Below are 13,934 nucleotides of genomic sequence, written 5' to 3'. Positions count from 1 at the left end.
AGAAAGAGGAGGAGAAAAATGACCAAATTTGTAACATCATTATGTAAATGATTGAGATCTTTTTACTTTTTACATGTGTTTTTGACTTGCATCATTATTATAGTTTGTGATTATTCTCCTTTTACATTGATAAGTATTGCAATTGCCCAAACCCATAACTTTGAACTTGGTCATTCCCTATCTTTTGAGATCTCGTGCATCATGTACTATATCACACCACTTTTTACTTATGTAAATTGAACATGTTATTTGATAAAGCGTAGCTCGCATCTTTGAAAAGTCTTGACGTTGCAAGCATTATGCTATATAAAGTTAATGTTTATGTGACTTTGAATTTATCCCTTATCAAAATTTTATTGCAAAATTTTCTTTTACAGAACCTTTACTAATTTAGCAATATGCCTTATAAAGCTATGTAACATTGTACGCTTGATATCATGTTTTTCAATAATACATACTGTGCTTCATGTCATTCAAGCTTGCTTATAGAAATAAGACTTTGAAACTACACATAAAGTGGCCTAATATTACTTTATTTTGTGTAGGAAATGTTTGCAAACTAGTAAGTTTATAGAATTTACAACATGATTATATTTGAGGAAAATTTTGTACACAAAATTAAACATGAAGAATCAAATGCTTTATTAACTTCATCTAGACAATGATTAAAATCTACGATAAAATTAACAATATACACTTTCAATATCCCTTTTCTAATTGGCATATTTAACTGGGCCAAACACATGTCTGTATGCTTTTTTAAAAGAGGTTGTTCATGAATTCTGTTCCAGATGCTAAAGTGCTCAAATGACATTTTTTGACTCTTAGAGCATGCTTATTATGATTATATGCCTATAGCTAGTGGGTATAACTAAAAGTGCTTCCATCACAAGAGTCCTTTGTCTTCACTCACAACAATTGAGCATAGGCAAAGGTGTTTCCATCACATGATTCCGTTTCATGTGACTTGTTCCCACTTATTCAAAGGAAATATCTCCCTTTCATATTTACAATAATTAAATTTAATGCATCAATTTTTGAAATGATTGTGATTGGGCTCTATCAAGACTTTATTCCAATCTTTATATCCTTAGGATAGGCATCATTGAGCTGCTCACTCCAAAATTTGTACTCTTGACCTGAAATTTCTTAACAATCATCATACCAATTGATCGCTCATTAATGTTGAATTACAAAATTCTCATGCTTGGCTAGTATTTCCTTTGAGGAGAAAAATGTTTTATTCTTTTTATTTCATAAACAATTAATAATAAGATAAATATGGTGGCATAAGACCTATGAGGTCATGAGATCATGTCAAAGAGTAAAGCTCAAATGTAAGGATATACACCAAAACAATTCTTTTCAAAATATAATGCTATGTATAAGGACGAATGTCTATGACATATATATTGATAAAGGTCTCAATTTCTTATGTTATATAAGGCTTCAACTCAATTTTTTTCTCCATGTTTTCAAAATTCAAGATCACACGATTAAGGCAAACTTGAGGACATGTGTGCTATGAGTTACTTATAGCTATCCATGTGAGCATCTAGCTCAATATATACATGCTCTCTCTCTCTCTCTCACAAAAATAAAGGCTTCTTGGCAATAGGGTTTTGACCCAAGGGTGAATGTGTGCATCCTCCACAACACACTAAGTAGTATCTTGAAAACAGTCGTGTACTAGTATGCATTTGTGCATCACCCTTGAACTATGTTCATCACAAAAAGCAAGGGATTTGTGGTGTTTTTTTTTCTAAAGAGAGAAAGTTTAAGCAAAAAGTAAACTTAAGCTAAATTAATTCAGCTCTTAAGTCCAAAAGTAGTCCAGTAAAGTTAGCTAGGGCTACTTTTGGCAGTTATATGTTAAATAATGTAAATGTAAAATGTGCAATCAATAGAAAGTTTATTTTATTTAACAAAATTTGGACAAGATTACATTCATAATAGGGGATTCTTTATTGCAATTTTTGAAAAACTTGTAAGTTTCTTAAAGAAAAGGGGTCACTTTATTACCTTATAACATGTGAATAAATGGGGTTTCTTAATACTCTTTGATTGCATGTGATATAGATTGTCTCTTAGGCTAGATTTAGATGGGGGTGGAAGGCAATGCATAGCAGTTCTATCCCCAACGAGCATGAAAACATGTGGTAGTAGGTGTTCACACCATGTGACAACAATAGCAAGTCCTTCAAGGTCCACATCATGGGAGCTTGTGCTAGTTTTTCTTCTAACACCCCCCTCGGTGCTCGAGTAGCTACTAGTGTGATAGGCCTATGTGGCATCTCCACAAATGTTGATTTTTCAACTCTCTTTTCTCTAAAATGGTATTTTCTCTAAAAGGCACTAAAAAGCATTATTTTAAAAACCTTCATTCTATCCTAATGCTTAACTTCCGCCTATTGCATGTTAACTTAAGGCTAATGGCAAGGATCTTTCTGGATCGTAGCCACCCAGAAACGCATTCCCCAACCATCAACTTTCACTCAAATGCTATTTTCTCTAAAAGGCACTAAAATGCATTATTTAAAAACCTTCATTCTATTCTAATGTTTAATTTCTACCTATCTCATGCTAACTTAAGGCTGATGGGAAGGATCTTTTTGGATTGTAGCCACCCAGAAATGCATTCGCCAACCATCAATTTTCATTGCCATCGTGAGAACACAACCTTACAAGTACAACCCTAAAGGCGTACTATGTTGAAGAAGAACCACCTTGCCAACATATATATGATATACCCTTATGGGCAATGCTAATAAAGAAATTCTTAGCTTGTAAGGGAGATTTATATCAAGCATCGTTCGTGGTCATCATGCTGCAGTCCGGGGGAGAGTCCTGGTATGGGGCGACCTTGAACAAGCTAAAGACGAAGAAAAGCATGGGACCAAAGGATGCTGCAACGGCAAGAGAGGGAGAGCGGCGGCCGGCGAGGGAACTGCCGCGACCTCAGCGTCCCGCAAGCATCCTGATAGGGGATCATGGGCAGCTGCAGGCCGCCGGCGAAGGGCGGAGGAAGATAACATCAACATCGTATAATGATTCAAATAATATATGGGCGGTTGTGGGGGCGGAGTACTGCGCGCCGAGGGCCATCGAGCTGGAGGTGGTGGTGGTGCAGCTGCCTCACGAGCTTCGGCCCGAGAGCAGCTCCCTCGGCCCCCACCTCCACATGGAGTTCCGTGGCAGTAGTAATGATAGTATGGCAGGCGGTGGACGTACTACTCGTAGTGGAGCTGCTGATCGAGATCGCGGCCAGCTCATCTTTCGGGCTCCTGGGCATACTCGTGCGCAAATGGCAGCTGGTGGCCCGATCAAGCGCGTCCTGACAGATGCCAGTGGCGTTCCTATTGCTTGTGCTCAGAAGAAGGTTAGACTCTGTGTCCGTGCCTGTGTCTGTTTGTGAGAGAGAGAGAGAGAGAGAGAGAGAGAAGAAGCTTAGACAGTGTGTCCGTGCCTGTCTGTGTTTGTGAGAGAGAGAGAGAGAGAGAGAGAGAGAGAGAGAGAAAAGAAACGGGGGCGAGGGGCAATAAGAAACTTTACTAATTTACTAAGGCAATAAGTTATACTTCTATAACGGCCAACTCATTCTATTTAAAAAAAGAGGGATGCGCTTCCTTCAACATGACAACACAATTCACTCATAGCAAATACAACTCACACATAGCAAATGGTATGGTTTACCAACAATGACATAGAAATACTTACAATATCGTGGGAAAACTTTGTACTTGTAGTAAGATCTACTAGCCATACTTCAACTCTCAAGTTTTTTATGTCACACCCATGTGTGTGTGTGTGTGTGTGTGTGTGTGTGTGTGTGTGTGTGTGTGTGTGTAGCTCACTCCTACTTGCCCCATTTTGAGTGCTTTTAATTTATGGATAATGTGGATTTCTTATCTTTTCAACCTTTTACCCCTCTTTTATCAATTCAACTATTTGACATACAAGTTTGGGCTCATTTTGGCACTCTAATAGTAGGTTTGGTAATAGGATAATATGACACATTCATAATTACTCATCACACAAACCAATGAATGCTTCACTCAGTTACAAAGCATTCCCTTTATACCACCGTAGATTGGGCTTAGATCTCTCTTACATTGCACAAAGACCTTTATTATCTCCATTTTCATGTTTTTAACATACCATTAAGCTAATGCTAAAGATACATATATACAAAGTCAAACTTGATGAAAGTAAAATGTATGGCTACAAGACAATGGTGGACTTCATCCCAGTCCTTGAAACCATCCATCTACACCACAATCTTCTTCTCCTCATCGCCACAAGTGAACATCCTCATATACTAGCATCATCATGGTTTATGGTGGAGAATGTTCTAGGATGCTAAGGTTGACAACAAACACATATAATATTACTTTTGCTCCAAAGAGGCTTGAGCTTTACGTTACTTGATTTGACACTTCTATTCATCCAATTCAACCTTATCTATTATTGATGGTAGATTAATTTGGACATGGAGCGCAAGCCCACTTTGAGGATATTAAGGTGTCTACTTCTATCTCATTGGCATGACTTGCATATCCTATGTAACTATTACATGTGTGTTGAGAGAAAGGTGTTGAAAGTAGAGTGTTAAGGAGCACACATGACCCCACTTGCACTACTTGCAACTCATCCTCATTCATATAAATCTACTTACTAGGGTCATGTTGGTTGTAATCAACAGGTCATGGTATGGAAGAGAAGAGGTGATGATAGCTTCCTCCACCTTCTCTTAACATCTCTCTACATTAAGAATACTTAGCTACCCCACTATCCTATGAATGGGGAGAAGGTAGCTATATTTAATCTTTACCATAGATATCCAATGCCATATGCTAAGAGAGAGAACAAAGATTTTATAAGAGGCTAGGAATCATTCTATGTTTGCCAAGTAGGACTATGAAGAGGTCTAGTGTTTCCTTCAAGTATAATATTGTGTAGATTTCACAAGTAAAAAGTGTGTGTCTCATTTGTATTATCAAAGTTTGAGCATCATCTTACTTGTGAGGACTCTAATTGCTAGATCAAGGTGGCATTTTTGGGTATAAATATTCATTAGGATTGGTACAAAGACCGTGACTATAGCAATGAGTCTTGTTAGAGATGACGATCCATATATATCTATATTGTGTCCAAGACTTGTGTTTTTTGTTGTATTTTGAGCAGGTGGCATTTGATAAAAGCACCAATTACGGCTTGTAGCCCTTAATCATTAGGCGTTGGAACTCAAGATCGAGGGTTTGGTCTTAGCCTACTACACAATTACTGTAGCAAATTTTCTAGGTCTGTTCGAGTACTCCTTATCAGTCCCCCAGAAAGCTTCAGAGCTTGTGTGAGGAAGACTCCATAGCTATACTAGATTTTGTGTTCTTAGTGGACTTCTTGCTCCATTAGATGGGCCTTCCGACAATTTTCTATTTTCATTCACATCTTTCTCTTTCTTTTTCCTTTTGCCTCATCTTTAGTATACTTCATTTTTTGCTCTCCCAATATCCTATTTGGTCCATGAAGGGTGAATATTGCAATGGTATCCTAGCTCAGGGCTATTATAGATTCTTAAGAGCTACCGATTTTGTTTCAAAAATTTGCATAAAGTTATATTAAGAAAAGTAAGTTATTTACAATGGGAGGGGCATTTCTCATTCCTTTAAGGACATTATATTCACAAAGGAAGGCTAAACCGGGTGGCCAATCCTAGAGGGGTACAAACTAGAGGAGTACAAAACATGGGGATACAAAATGGGTGGGGTACACTTGGATATGGACTCTATGGACCGAAGGTAACCTTTTTCCTTTGCAAGAAGGCTTGGGGTTTTTAGTTTCATGGGGTTGACGTGGGCCCTTCATCTCTATTGGAAGTGAACAAGCTGATCCACATGGCTTCTCTTCTTTTAGATATCTCCTCTCTTGATGTGCCATGAACTTTTTGAATTCAAGGGAGATTTCATCCTTCTCACCTTTCTTCTATTTAATCTAAATTCTCAATTCTTTAGCAATTTGGCTGGATGTAAGTTCAAAGAAAACTTATCTTTGCAACCTAGAGAGGACCTCCTACCTTCATGATCTTCATCTTGTTTTCTAGCTTGGCCATGAGTTCCACTAGCCTAAGAACCCATGACAAAAAATATTTAGTTAGATTATTGTCCCTTCTCTTAGAACTATGTGAAAATACCTTATCTTTCATATCAAGCCAAAGATTCCAAAGGTAGATCCCTTTTGTAAGGCAAGTCCAAATGAGTAGAGGGGAAACTATTAGATGCTCCTAGTAGAATCTCTTTCAATGTGAGTGGGTAGGGATGGAATTGAAAGATAAGTGCAAACAACCAATTCACAAACTCCATGTTTTCAGGACATCTAGGAAAGAAATGGGGGATACTCTCCCTTTCTGTTCCACGTGATGAGCATAAACCCATCTTGATACCGATTTACCATGCTTTATCATGTGTCCACAAAGCTTTGTGAGAAATCAACCACATAAGACAAGAAATATTGGGGTGGATAATGGGGGATTAGATTTCATTAAATCTTTACTCCCACTGATCCTTGTTCCACAACAAACTCCATCTTTTATTTTTTTGAATCAACAAGTTGTTTGATGATTGGGGGAGGCTATGAAGAGGAAGTAAATTTGCCTACATCGTTCATCCAAAGTAATTAAGAAAAAATACCATTGACATTGATATGAATATTTTGTATTAAGTTAATGAGGACTTTAGAGGAGGTATGGTTGTCATAAAGGTCGTATGCTTTAAATATGTTAAGAAGACATGTAATGGCTTCTTATAAGTCAATTTATATACCTTTGGATTTTAATATTAGGTTACTACACATGAGGGTGATGTGGTTGAGGATTTCACTATGTATAAAAAGATTGCAAAAAACCTTATCTATTTGACAATTACTAGGTCAAAACTAAACTAAATAGTTCGTTTGGAGAATCAATTTATGTAGCTTTGATAGAAGCCACATTTGAATGCAATGTAGTCTAGATTGCAATATGGTTGGCCTACAATAGATTATGCCTTGTTCTATGCCACAAGTGTACCAATGGACTTGGATGGTTACATTGATGTAGATTGGGCTAGTAGTACTTTAGCAAGGAGATATAGTAGTGGTTATATGTTTTCCTTTTGAGAGTGTTATTGTTACTTGGAGCTGCACCAAGAATTAGCCTACAATTGCATTGTCTATGACACAACTTGGCTAACCCTTATCCTCAATAGCCAACATACAAAGTGATGATTGACTACACTTGATATAAAGTTGCCTATATAGAGGAAGATCAGCATAAAATCAACATGTGCTCTATAGCACATCATTAAGTAAATGTAAAAGGCCTTAGCTACAAAATGAACATGGTGAAAAGTTTTGCACAAAATGATGAAATAGCTTGTGGAGTGCTAGCAATAGTACAAATGGATCCCAAAATAAACCCAAATAAACATTTGAAGATACCAAGTCCTACCAACTTGTTTGCCATAGTAGTCAACCTATAAATGATTGTTAAATCTTGTCCCAATCAAAGGAGCTAAAGTGAAGATTGTTAATAACTTTCCCTCAAAATCTAAAGCCCACTTTGATATCAAATTTTTTATCAAGGGTCGAAAGAATACACACATATAGCTTGCAAAAGAAGAAGCTTGAGAGCAAACAACACAAAGTGTATTGAGAAGTATCAATGTAAAAGATTCACAAGACTAAGTTTACCTTGTAGTAGTGAATCGACATATATAAGGGGAAGAGACCTCCTATTGACAGAAAATATGCATCAATGGTCCTAAGTGTTTTCACACACCACTATTAAAATACGGTAACATATGGATCAAACATTACAAAAAATATAACATATGAGAATATCATACATTAGAGTGATTAGATATTGCATGGGATCATTACAATCGAATATGTTCAACTCCTATATTAAGATCATCAAGAGATGCTAGTCAAATTATTAGAATTCAAAGGTATCTAAGAGAAAGTTACAAGATGATAGAGAGAATGATGCTCATAAAGTTGCAAGCCTAAAGAAATCATCTAAATAACATACAATAAAAGGATATTAAGAAATACCCTTTCTTTACATACTATAAGGCCTTAAAATGACCCCTTTTACTTTACTAAACTTACATATTTTTCAAATTTAATTAAAAACCCCATTTGTAAATATAGTCTCATAAATTTTACTAAATAGAATACCCTTTCTTTTGAGCTCACATGGTATCTACATGTTCTATAAGGTGGACCCCCCGTGCATATGATATGTTGGATATGTTTACTAATCCATCAGATGTAACTTTCACACATAATAGTAGGATCTACCAACTATAGTCTATCTATGTCATATACATATTATGATCATGTTCAACCAATATTGAAGCTTATATTTTCCTAATCATAGTAAGAATAGATTGTCTAAGAATGGCTTATGAAATAAATTGTGAAAAACCCATAAAAAGTCTATGGGTTCTCAATGATGGATTCACTATATGTTCGTGGTGGCGAGTTCCGAAATCTATCTTGAATTCAAAACGGATCGGTTTAGAAAAGTAATTATGTTGCTCTTTAAATTGCTACATACTAGTGTTAAAAATAAGAACAAAATTTAAAACAATACAATGCATATCCCATATTTTCCCCTTTTACAAACTTATATTTTAGATTATAGAAGTGCATGAAGGCAACGTACTTAAAGAGTCCACAAATGATCCTTTAGATAACACAAGTAATAACAAAGAACCATATTTTAGTTGGTAGGAATACAATAAATGCTAAGCACAACTAACTAAAGAGTCCAAAAAGATATAACTTATCAAAATAGATACAATGCTTTCTCTATTGTGTATATCAATTAGATGTTTCAAGGACTTGTAAGGAGAATTTTGTTTGTGAAACACATTATTATTATTTGTTGAAATGATTTATTATTGTTATACACCTTGGTTTTTCCCACTTATCCTTTGATAAATTTTGAGCCCACTACTCCTATAACCTACCACTATTTCATAATGTACAACTCCCAATAAATAATAGGTTAGTAAGTGCAACTAACATGGGTATCTCATAGGGAATACCATTTTGCATCTTTATGGTAAAAGTAGCTAAATTATCCTTTTTTTGGTTCATTGTATGCTCTTATTTTAAGTATAGTACATGTGTATGACAACAAAAGCTAGTGTCCAAATGCACACATAAAAGACAAGTAGAATTAGTGAGTGTCCACATGTGTTTTTAACATTTTCAAGTGTTGCGTGACAATTGGCTATTTTAAGGAACAAAAACATATTGGATGCACATTGCATAAAAGGAAGGTCAAAGGCCCTTCTATACACTTAAGAGTTAGGCACCTTTCTCTTAGGTATATATCACATGGTTTAGCATTAGAGTACAAAAAAGTTATTATACTAGCCTTATACTTGAGTATTCCCTACGACAAATTTTTGAGGAAAGAGAATATGAGACAAAAACTCAATCAGTACACCAATAATAATGTAGAGAAAACAATAGTAATCTTTATTCAATAGAGAATTAGGGTAGTCATGGATACCACATACAAGTGATGGGCTTATCATGAAACCAAAACCTTAGTCATGGATACCACATACAAGTGATGGGCTTATCATGAAACCAAAACCTAAGACTAAGGAGCTTAATTGTTTTCTATATAATAACATATGAAGCAATGAGACTTTTGACTATGCTCAACACCCTCTATGCTCTCAATGCTACACCTATATAGTGTTAATTACGTGTGTCTAAGTACCCAACTATTTGTGTAAGTAGAGAAATGCAATATGTACAAAGAACTTATGTATTTCAATATGGTAAATGAATGTCAAGGAACCCTATGGTTGATTCACAAGATAATTGTTGTAGCTTTTTATTATTCAACTCCCTAGGCAAGCAAGTATGTGCACTCTAGATTTTTGTAGGTAAATAACCGGTCCACTTGGAGGATGTACAAAATAATTCACAAATCAAATTTGGAAGATCCCAATAGAGGAGTTGTAGAACATAAAGATATTAACATTTCATCCTTTTACTTTTCCAAAAATTAATGGTTGAGTTGAGAGATAGCAGCTATATAAAACATATTCCAACAAAGACAGTAACTAGAAATTTACTCATTGATTGAAGGAGACTTTTTGAGCATCCAAGAACATGTGTTATGTAGGATCAAAAGTGCATCTATAAGTCAAATTTATGACCTTAGGGAGAGAGATGCTAGAGAAACCAATAGATGCAAAGAATATGAAGAAGGCGACTGATTGTTATATTGCATTACTTTGATTGATCGTGTGCACGTGTGTGCACACACACATGCACACACACACATGCGCACGCGTGCATGCACGCGCGCGTGCACACACACACACACACACACACACACACACACACACACACACACACACACACACACACACACACACACACACACACACACACACACACACACACACACACACACACACACACACACACACACACATACACACAACTCTTATCATGACCCTTGGCATCCTCAATGATACTAACTCTTCGCATCGACCAAAACCCAACCCCCCCCCCCCCCCCCCCCCCCAACATACAATATTACCATTGTAACATTAATCTTGACTTTTTCCAAATCAAAAACATTGTTCACAACTAATTAAAGAGGTGGTGTGAGCTTGCATACTTTAACACATTTCTTCATCTTTAGAAATGTTTTATAACACAACCTTTAAAAAAGAAGTGAACACACATGCAAATGCAAGTATGTAGGGCATTAATTAGTTCTACATAAACAAGCATTCATTCAATATTATAGGATTGTTACTTCAACTCCTCTTAAGTAATAATGTAGTATCATTTGCTCTAAAAATCCCCATATTACTCAATCAACTATAGAGATAGACATAGACCCCTATCCACATTTAACATCCATAAGTACAATATAATGTTGATCTACAAAGCAATTACTTGCTCTAGAAAGAAGATTTCTAGATTCTTCTTAAGAGCATGCTTGAGATCAACTAGTCCCAAATTTTTGGCTTGTTTTTATAACACATTCGTTTCATGATCATCTAAATCAAGCTTCAAATTTTCCCTTTTCTCATTTCAATCCCTCAAATGAGTCCTTCAATTCATGTAAGTCCACTATCTTAAAGAGGTAACAATGAGATCTAAAATATCACAAGCCTTTACAACTTGTCTCTTCCTTGAAATAAATAAGCACCTCTATTATATGAGACATTAAGTGGTCCCATTAGATGTTGATTCTTATCATTTGGCAAGGCTTATACACCATCTACATTATGAAACTTGATTCTAGTCAAGTCTTTCTATTTCTTGTACATTGCTTTGCTATTATTTTGAATGTAAACGTTAATTTACTCAATATGTGGTTAATTCTCTATTTTCGAGTAATACACACATTTGAACCAAGTTTACTAGCTTACAAGTACACATAATCAAATTGACCATGCTAGAACCTAGAGCATGCATACATGTAACTTATAGACTAGCTTTTAAATATTATATTATTCAATCACCTTGTGAGCCTAGTGTCCACAAAATAGGGAATCAATCATCACAAGTAGAAATGACACTAATAATTAGATAAAACTCTCATCTAGCATAGATCCATGACCACTTCTCTATTTCTCCATCTTCACTTTTGTACTTTATTTGTGCCACCAATTAGGATCAGAATATGCAACAAGATTGAGATTGGGTAATTGAATACCACCTATTGCATTACTTTCAAATATATAAAAAGTAGATGTAAATTACCTATAGAGCATAAGAATTATTAAGTGTCTTAGAGATTATAAGTATTGTTATTTGCATGATAGTAGAGTTGGTTTATGGTGCAGATGTTTAGCATCTTCAATCAATGGAATGGGCATCATGGAAATGAATGCACAAATGAAAATCGACTATTCAAAGTGAAGAAGTCCAACATCTTTCAACAGGAAACTTCTTACAATGTGTTCCTAACTACAAAGCCAAAACTTCAAATGAATGAACCTGATGTGAAAGTAGTAGGAAGCTATGATGAAATGAGTTATAACTTCATACACAAGGACGGCAACATAATAGCTCAGGTTCAAATTCGCATCTTGCAAGCTATCAAAAATGTCATTCTATTTTCAATAGTATTTCATGCTTTTAGGTGATCATGCTTGATAAAAACAGTTTTCCTTTACCAAATGATGTTTATTCCTTTTACATATTTGAAAAATGTCAAGTTCATGTTTAGTGCCTTAACTAGTAGAAGTGTTAAAATTCTTATCCTTATAAACAAATTCAATACTAGATTCATATCCAATTGTATTGATTTTGTTTGTGTTATGACTTATAGGTGACACCATCAAAGAGATTTATATCTCCATTCAAGAAATCCTTTTGTTTGACAATTTATGCCGGAATTGACACTGCCTTCATAGCATTGTTAACAGTGATCCTAGAAGAGGTCCATCAGAAACCCAAGAAAGAATCTTGAGAATTTTTTATCCATAAGCTCTTCTACCCACTATGAGGTGAAGCATGTTTATCTCAAAAAAAATTTCTAGTTTATCTTAAAATGTTAGAAAAGGTGAGAATACATGGAGAATAATGCATTCCATTATCAAATGAATGCTGATTTTTAGCTAAAATTAGGTCGTTGTTACTTACCAAAGTCATGCTTTCAAATTTGCACAATTATGATTAGTGACTATTTACTTCAAGATTCTCTCAAATGGAACGTTTTGTATTTGCATATTTATGGTGAATGACCATAAAGGGATTTGTCAACACTTTTTATTTGCATAATTATGATTATGATCATCTACTATAGGATTTTCTTAAGTTAAGGATTTGTCTTCTTAGCAAAAGTAAGCAATAAGTTTTACAATAGGAGATGGAAAAACTCATTGTGGATGCAAAGATTGTGTGGTTATAGAGGTGATGAGATTAGTTTCATTTACTAATATTGGATACATCTAGTATTTGAGAAGTTGCATATCAAATTATTATAAGAATGGCAATCTCTCAGCTACCTTGCACTAATAAAAGAAGGGTGTCTTGTTAAGCGAGGATGGGAGAGCATGTGAGGATAAGAGGTTTACTAAGGACCTTTCACAAAGTAACCAATAAGTGCTTTCCTACAAGTGTTATCTTTGTATAATCATCGCTTTACTAATAGAAACATAATGATACTACATTCATATTGCATCATCAAGAGCACCACATCCTAATCACTTTAGTCATAGAAACTTATAACTTTAGATGGGGGGGGGGGCTTGAGAATTTTAAGTCACCTCTACTTGTGTTGTGCAAGTCCAATGCGAGCATGGATCCACATAACACGAGAGGGACCCTCAATATTTTTAACTAGCCCCCTTGAGTGAGGGTTTGGGGGGTGGGGGGGAGAAGAGCTTGAGATTTTCAAGTCATCCCTGCTCACATTATGTGGGCCCAATATAAGCATGGACCCACACAATGAAGAGGGGCCCTAAAGATTTTTGAGTGCCCCCCTCCTCATGTTATGCAAATAATGTAGTGTAAGAGTCATTTTCATACCAATATCTAGAACCAAATAGCCTAAACAAAGGGCCTCCTTACAAGTATCAATGGGCTATAATGTACTCAGTCTCAGTATTAGATAAGGCTATGCAGTTTCACACCTTGAACATTTAAGAGATAGCACCTCCAAGATAGTTAAATATATACCCATAAATTTCTATTTTTATGTTTTATTTAAGAAAAGTTCACAGATAAGGATATATATAAATAGGCCTTGAGCACATGTGATATATAGGATATACATATGGTAACTTCCCCGAGGTCCTACATAATCTAAGTTAGTGCAATCCACAACTTTTGTATCCTAGATACCATAGCAAACACACATATTTGTAGTGCCTTTAAGATATCTCATGATATTCTTTATG

The 13,934-nt window shown here is 35.5% G+C and overlaps 1 protein-coding gene across 2 annotated transcripts; it reads left to right on the top strand.

Annotated features, from left to right (window-relative positions):
- Positions 1 to 1,474: 1,474 nt before the first annotated feature.
- Positions 1,475 to 12,728, top strand: LOC148022941 (uncharacterized). Of its 2 annotated transcripts, XM_087695866.1 has the most exons (4): positions 1,475 to 1,547; positions 2,624 to 3,379; positions 11,874 to 12,104; positions 12,362 to 12,728. In XM_087695866.1, exons 2-4 carry the CDS (start codon positions 2,762 to 2,764, stop codon positions 12,500 to 12,502), a joined length of 990 nt encoding a protein of 329 aa, XP_087551992.1. In that variant the 5' UTR covers positions 1,475 to 1,547; positions 2,624 to 2,761; the 3' UTR covers positions 12,503 to 12,728. The 2 variants fall into 2 exon arrangements, with proteins under 2 accessions (XP_087551992.1, XP_087551993.1); XM_087695867.1 differs by lacking the exons at positions 1,475 to 1,547; positions 11,874 to 12,104 and having other exon boundaries at positions 1,674 to 3,379.
- Positions 12,729 to 13,934: the final 1,206 nt, after the last annotated feature.

This window comes from Lygodium microphyllum, chromosome 16 (genome assembly GCF_053477565.2).
Source record: "Lygodium microphyllum isolate KBCC chromosome 16, Lygodium_microphyllum_v1.1.10, whole genome shotgun sequence".
NCBI lineage: Eukaryota > Viridiplantae > Streptophyta > Polypodiopsida > Schizaeales > Lygodiaceae > Lygodium > Lygodium microphyllum.
The sequence above is the reverse complement of the archived record's forward strand: the minus strand, read 5'-3'. Positions and strand labels throughout refer to the sequence as shown.

Excerpts from the sequence above, each read along its gene's own strand:
- LOC148022941 (XM_087695866.1), top strand. The coding sequence starts at position 2,762 with ATGCTAATAAAGAAATTCTTAGCTTGTAAGGGAGATTTATATCAAGCA. Across the intron at positions 3,380-11,873 it reads TTGCTTGTGCTCAGAAGAAG|ATGTTTAGCATCTTCAATCA; the intron begins GTTAGACTCTGT and ends TTTATGGTGCAG. Across the intron at positions 12,105-12,361 it reads ACGGCAACATAATAGCTCAG|GTGACACCATCAAAGAGATT; the intron begins GTTCAAATTCGC and ends TATGACTTATAG.